Raw genomic sequence first — 7,500 nt, 5'->3', positions numbered from 1 at the left:
GAGTGCACTGTCCAATCAAAGGCTTGCGTTCGTAAACTCGCTCTGAGAGCGTCGCAGCGCACACTGGGCCCGACGTCATAAGGGGAGCAAGTCATTTGATTGGACAGAAGGCATTCCACGAGTGGTGATCAGAATTCCAGTACGAGTTTACGAACGCACCCATAAATCGAGCGTCGCGTTATGCCAACCCGCTAGCGGAAGTTGCTATCAGCAACCTTCTCGTTATCCTTCCGTACTCGCTGCTTTCACTGAGTGGAAATTTAACAGGCGATGTGACGTCACGAGTCACCAGTTGACACCGGAGCGAGATAGAAAAGTACCGAAATGAGGCACCGAAATCTCCTTTGCGATTCGGTACGGGTACATACCGAATGTAAAGTAAGATTTTCGGTACCCAACCCTAGTCTCCATAGACAGACTTGATTGATTGATTGATTGAAAACCTTTATTGTCCCCAATGGGGAAATGTTGTTGTCAAACAGCTCAGTTAGGGCAGAAAACATTCAATACAGAAAACAGAAAACATTCAATAAAATACATAAAACAGTCTGCTCTGCCCTTTCCTGAGAAGAGCCTCGGTGTTGTCAGTCCAGTCCAGTTTGTTATTAATTTGTACTCCAAGGTACCTGTAGGAGTCCACCCTCTCGACTTCCACCCCCTTGATGGTGATGGGGGCTGGGGTCCTTCTCTTCCTCCTAAAATCCACCACCAACTCCTTTGTTTTGCTGGTGTTAAGCAAAAGGTAGTTGGTGTCGCACCACTGCACAAAGCTCTCCACCAGGGCCCTGTACTCCTCGTCCCTGTCATCTGTGATGTAACCGACGATAGAGGAGTCATCCGAAAACTTCTGCAGGTGGCACTGGTCGGAGCTAAACTGGAAGTCGGAGGTATAGAGGGTGAAGAGAAAGGGTGACAGAACAGTTCCCTGGGGGGCACCGGTGTTGCACACCACCACCTCAGACTGACAGCCCTGCAGTCTCACATACTGACGCCTGTCTGTGAGGTAGTTGTGGATCCAAGCCGTCAGGGAGTCCTCCACACACATCACTGCTAGTTTGTCAGCCAGCAGTGATGGCTTGATAGTGTTAAATGCACTGGAGAAGTCGAAGAACATGGTCCTCACCATGCTCTGTGGCCTCTCCAGGTGTGTGTAGGCCCTGTGCAGCATGTAAATGATGGCATCCTCCACCCCCATGCTCTCCTGGTATGCAAACTGCCGGGGGTCCAGGAAGTCCTTCACCTGGGGCTTAAGGTGTTGCAGCACTAGCCTCTCCAGGATCTTCATGACCTGTGGTGTCAGGGCGACAGGTCTGTAGTCGTTTGGGGTGCTGGGCCGTCCCTTCTTTGGCACTGGGACGATGCAAGAGGTCTTCCAGAGCTGTGGCACCCTCCTCAGTCTTAGAGATAGACTGAAGAGATGTTGGAATGTGTCCGCCAGCTCTCCAGCACACACCTTCAGAACCCTGGGGTTGATGTTGTCTGGACCTCTGGACTTGTTCACATTCACCCTGGAGAGCTGCCTTCTCACCTGCTCAGATGTTATAAAGCTGTGAGTACCGGTGTCTCCAGGTGTGAAGCATGCTCCCTGGCTCCTGGTGTTGGTAAGGGGAGGCAATTGCTGCTGGGGTGTGAGGGGGTCAGGGGGAGTGGGGGCTACTGTTGCCAGGGGTGCGGTACATTGGAGAGGGGAGGAGAGGGTCGGGGGCTGTGGGGGGTGACAGGGGGATGGTTGGTCAAACCTGTTAAAGAAGCAGTTCAGGTCATCCGCCTGCTCTCGGGTCCCCTCCACCACAGTATGTGGCTGCTTGTGGCCCGCTTGTGACAGACACAGTCCGTCTCCATAGACAGACACACAGACACAGTCCGTCTCCATAGACAGACACACAGACACAGTCCGTCTCCATAGACAGACACACAGACACAGTCTGTCTCCATAGACAGACACACAGACACAGTCTGTCTCCATAGACAGACACACAGACCCAGTCTGTCTCCATAGACAGACACACAGACACAGTCTGTCTCCATAGACAGACACACAGACACAGTCAGTCTCCATAGACAGACACACAGACACAGTCTGTCTCCATAGACAGACACACAGACCCAGTCTGTCTCCATAGACAGACACACAGACACAGTCTGTCTCCATAGACAGACACACAGACACAGTCAGTCTCCATAGACAGACACACAGACACAGTCTGTCTCCATAGACAGACACACAGACACAGTCAGTCTCCATAGACAGACACACAGACACAGTCTGTCTCCACAGACAGACACACAGACACAGTCTGTCTCCACAGACAGACACACAGACACAGTCTGTCTCCATAGACAGACGTCGGCTCACTGTGCTCTGCAGGGCTACGTTTCAGAGTGAAATTGTTTGGATGGTTGTTCGTTTGTCAAGACCGCTGCACACATTGTCAAAATGATGTTTACCATTCCTCCATTATCCGTGCAATTACTCTCCGGGTGAAACAGCAGGCTAATTTGCGCAATGTTTTTCCAGCAGTTGTTGAAAATATCTCACGCTTTATTAGTTTGTTGTTTGGTTGCATCTTTTGACAGGAAGCTGAGCGATAAATTGGATAGATGGGCTTGATAAAAAAAGCTTGTTGAGCAGAATTCTTCACGCTAGGATTTTGAAAAATTGCACCTCGTGCGCTCATAAGCAGGCGATCTGTTCCCAAAGTGATTTATGAAATCAATTTGTCTTGTTATCAGTGCTTGGTTGGAGTTTGAATGAGAGATAAGATCAGTGCAGAGCCTGATCTTATCACACGTGTGTGTGCCTGTGTGTGTATGCCTGTGTGTTTCTCTATCTCTCTCCCCCCCATCCCCCCCTCTCCTCCCTCCTTCCCATCTCTCTTGCTGGGCTGTCAGCTCAGATCATGAGGTATGCATGATCTCCAAACCCCAGCGCTCGTCTGTGGAGCGGAAAGACCACTGACAGCCACAGTACCGCCGCCCCTGCCCAGACGACACCTCTCTGGAGGGAGCCACGAGAGTAGAGGAGAGTGTGTGATTGTGATATTCTCCACTAAAGCTCTACGTCTCTCTCTTATTGTCCCACTCAGGCTGAAGACCCCCAAATGTCATTTAAGGTTATGTTCTGTGTGCGAAGGAAGAATGTCAGAGGGGGGAAACTTGATTAAGCAAGATAGAGAGAGATTCACAGTCTACTGGACTAACGTGGGTTAGTCCACTCTCCCTGGCTTCCCTCGAGAATGCAAGAAGATACAGATATTGCAGCTATTTTCTTAAAAATACTGATAAAAATACGGATATTTCCGCGTCTCTGTTTTGGGGTTTTAGAGCAGACTTAATTTCCACCTCAGACGACGGAGGAAAAAACAGGAAAAAGATCTGTCACGACGGAGGGCGGTAAATCTGAGCCTGTCAAGACAGAGACAGATATGTCACACCATGATCACAATCTCACTGCTCTATCTACCTCATTAACTGTGTTTGTCTCCTCTCTCTCTCTCTCTCTCTCTCTGTGTCGTTCTGTAGTGAAGTTTCAGGACTGCCAGCAGCACAGCAAGGCGGTGGGCTTCATCAGTAGCGACCCGAACTTCAGCGTGCGACCCGACGGCTCCGTCTACGCTGAACAGGAGGTGGCCAACCTGTCTGACCCGGTCCAGTTCATGGTGACGGCCCGGGGGGGTCATGACCCCCACATCTGGGAGACCACCGTCAAACTGGCCTTAGCCGGGCACCCTCCTGCTCTGCCTATGAGTCAGGTAATGGTACAATCCAGTTTTTTACTCTCTAGGTCCACACACACACACACACACACACTCACACACATACATGCCTACTATTATATGCAATTATTGCTGCTACCCACCACCTCACTATAATTGTTTTGTTTCTGCTGCTTAATACCGGTACCTTATTATTTCTTCATTGCACTGTTGAGGAGCTAGCTTTCCCTAAGCATTTCATTGCATGATTTGATTTGATACACACACACACACACACACACACACACACACACACACACGCACACACACACACACACACAGACACAGACACAGACACAGACACAGACACAGACACACACACACACACACACACACACACACACACATTCACATATACACACCCTCACATACACACACTCACATACACACACACACACACACACACACACACACACACACACAGAAAAGCACCCCCTTCCCACCTGTTTTTAATTATCTATTTGATAATTAAAAACACACCTCTAACTGTCTCTCATATGAGATCATATTCCAATGACCCTCCTCGCCCACTTCAATCAAATAGCCACTGGTCCCGGTGGTTTCAATCCTAGCAGGTACTGTTTAAGTTGCTACGGGAACAGCCTTTTCTCTTTTTCTAATAACGTGTTGAAGGGTTTTAATGCCCACTTCCATCATGTTTCTAATCATAGAAAAGTCCAAGAATTGTGTAAAGCAATTGCAGAGCTGGGATTAAAATGGTGCCCATTCGCAGCACAATAATGGAGACCATGAAATAATTGGCAATTGATTGAGCTAATGTTCCACTCTGCCAGAGTCTGGTGAGAACCAGGTGATGTGGTAGTGGTATGTAATTATGTTCCCACATTGTTGGGAGCAAGAGAGAGATTCAATATTAGAACGAGAAATAATTATGTTTTAGCAATCGAATAGACATTTCAAAACATGTTACAGTGCATGTTTTAAATTGATATGTTTTCCCCCACCTTCAAAGTCCTTAAAATGTACGCTTAGCTACTCTGTAAGCGACACTTTTCTTCTGATACCAACAAGCTGTGGTGTGGAGTTTTTTTGTTAGCAGCTGATTTCAGAGTTATGCCCTGTGGGAAAGTTGTAATAGGAATTGTTTTATTAAATATGTAGCCATGGAAAAATTAAATTATGGAAATGTATGGTTCAGGATAAGGAAATCACACAACAACACTGCTTAACGAAATTAAAAATGTAATGTTTTCAGAAACCAAACAAGGGTTCAGTGGTCAGAGCCCTGTCATTCCTGCTTCACACTTAATAATAATAATAATAATAATAATAATAATAATAACTATAATTTATATAGCGCCTTTCAAAAACCCTTAACCCTTTACACCCCTTCATGCCATGATACACGTTGTGCCCCCTTTTGATGTGTGTTTGGCAGTCCAGTCCTCTTTAAATGGATGGTACATGGACTGCACTTATATAGCGCCTTTATCCAAAGCGCTTTACAACGGCCTCTTAGTCACCCATTCACACACACATTCACACACCAACGGCGGCAAGCTTCCATGCAAGGTGCCGGCCGGCCCGCTCACTGGGAGCAATGGGTTCAGTGTCTTGCCCAAGGACACTTCAACATGTGGCCAGCCGGGGCTCGAACCGCCGATCTGCCAACCGTGCGATTATTAGACGGCGGCTCTACCTCCTGCGCCACAGCCGCCCCATTCACACTTTAAACACAGGCCTTACAAAAACAAGCAGTGTGTTTGCTGAGAGGTAGAAGAAAGCAGGACGTCCTTCCTGTCGGCACAGTGGTGTTCGTGTTCCCTCCTCCAGTGTGACAGGCGGCGCTGCAGACAGCAGCAGGCTCTGGGGACATGTCCATGTCCGCGCTGTCCATGTCCTCCCATCCCCTCCTATTCTCTCCAAACATCCCCTCCCTCCCTCCCTCCCTCCCTCCCTCCATCCCTCCATCCCTCAGATAACATTTCCTGTGAAATATGTCATTTGAGCTCTCTCATGTCAAGTCAACAGAACATAATCAACAATGGTATATTATCCCCAAAGGCACCGTTTAAGAGGTAGAAAAACAACAGACGGGTTGTCTACCCCGAGAGGCGGTTTATTTTAAGATAGGCAGTGAATTACCAGTGGAGTCTCAGAACGTCAGCTCAGTTGACATGCACAGGGATTCATTACCGTCCCGTTATTATGTTCAATTAATTGTGGGTTTGGTTTATCGCTTCTCAGATGACTGTACTGCTACTACAGTAAGTGCTCAGTGTAGCTTTTAATAAATGTGTCTACTTGTCTTGCACTTTGTGCAGTAGATTGTTTTTATGCTTGCTTCTCTGCATATTTAGAACCCAGTATTTACTAAGCACAGATTAGTAAGCTATATTTTTTGACATTTTGCTTCTGTTCCTCACACCATTCCATGCATTACAATGCGTGAGCTTAGAATGATAAGGTTCTAATCTCCGTTTAGGGTAGTTCAGAGATATCGAGCGTCAAAGTTTTTACATTCCGTTACGTTCTGTGAGATGGAACCGTTGTATTTTATTCATTACTAACTCAAAAAAATAACTCAACATTTTAAAAATAACACCACACAGGCATTAATAAACACCTAATGGATCAGATTATGTAAAAAACAAACTCAATTTCGACCATAAATGGAGATAAGAACCGTATAATTCTTACGTCACGAATGAGCCCATACTCCAATTTCTAACCACCACCAGCCTCCATCCCCAGGGTGGATAGACTCTAGTACTGGAGAGTCACTTTGGCTTTGAAGCCCTCCACCGCTGCTGCCCTTCACTGACTCGGGCTATCGTGCCTCACCCAGGTAGAGCTCCTCTATGCGTCCCCCCCCCCCTGCTGATTTCATGCCGTGCTGCCCGGCCGGCGGTTCTCCTGGAAGCTTAGAGGCGACTCATCAGTTATGCACCAGTACTCTGAGAGCGCCTGATGGTGGAGTGGGTGCCCTCTCCAACCCCTCCAACCTCTCCAACCCCTTCACAGGCAGCGACAGTCACCTGTTTCTGTTAGATTCGATAGAGGCCAGCTAGCATGGAGGGAGGGGGGCTGGGACCCAGGGGGCTCACTGGTCACTGGGTGGGTAGTATAGGGGTAGGAAGGGTCACTGGGTGGGTAGTATAGGGGTACGGTCATACGGGTAGTCGTCCTTGTGATGATTTCTCTCTACTGTAGATGTGTGGAAGTGATAGCGTGTTTTTCTCCTAGTCTCCCATTTTCTTGGCTTCACCGTTTCTGTTTTTGACTCGAGGAGTCAAACTTTTTTCTTCTTTTTTCTTTTTCTACCACAGCCTAGTGCTCCTCTGATCCCTCAGATATGATAATTAGACTGAACCAGTGTGGGATGGAGAAGAATGGAGAAGTAGGCTAGTTCAGCTCAAACGAACGAACGAAACTAAAACATTAGAGAGATGAAATGAATTCTCTTCAAATATAAATGAAGGATAGGATGTGAGGAAATGAGGACGGAGTGATATGGTGTCATAATGGAGATATTCCGTTCCAGTCAGAATGGTAACCTCCAGATGTCAGAACCTCCAGACCCAGGGGCTGCCGGCCTGACTGATGCCCGAGTGACGTGCCGCCTGGCTGGGAGGAGAGAGCAGCCAGCTGGCCTGTAGCTCTGGGCCTGGGGAGCCGGAGGGGCTTCTGGGACACATTTCACCACTGACTGACTCCTGCTCCTAGAAACACGCGCACACACACACACATATACTGTACTGTATGCACACACACACACACATAT

The 7,500-nt window shown here is 47.9% G+C and overlaps 1 protein-coding gene across 1 annotated transcript in view; it reads left to right on the top strand.

The window, feature by feature from the left end:
* Nucleotides 1–7,500, top strand: part of cdh4 (cadherin 4, type 1, R-cadherin (retinal)) — a gene marked incomplete at both ends in the record, with an annotated part of 200,426 nt that overhangs the window by 130,321 nt on the left and 62,605 nt on the right. Inside the window, one exon of the mRNA XM_080546182.1 lies at nucleotides 3,523–3,752. Within this exon, the coding sequence (XP_080402308.1) occupies nucleotides 3,523–3,752 (230 nt within the window). The remainder of the gene's footprint in view (nucleotides 1–3,522; nucleotides 3,753–7,500) is intronic.

This window comes from Nansenia antarctica (genome assembly GCF_963989245.1).
Source record: "Nansenia antarctica genome assembly, chromosome: 15".
Classification (NCBI taxonomy): domain Eukaryota; kingdom Metazoa; phylum Chordata; class Actinopteri; order Argentiniformes; family Microstomatidae; genus Nansenia; species Nansenia antarctica.
The sequence above is the reverse complement of the archived record's forward strand: the minus strand, read 5'-3'. Positions and strand labels throughout refer to the sequence as shown.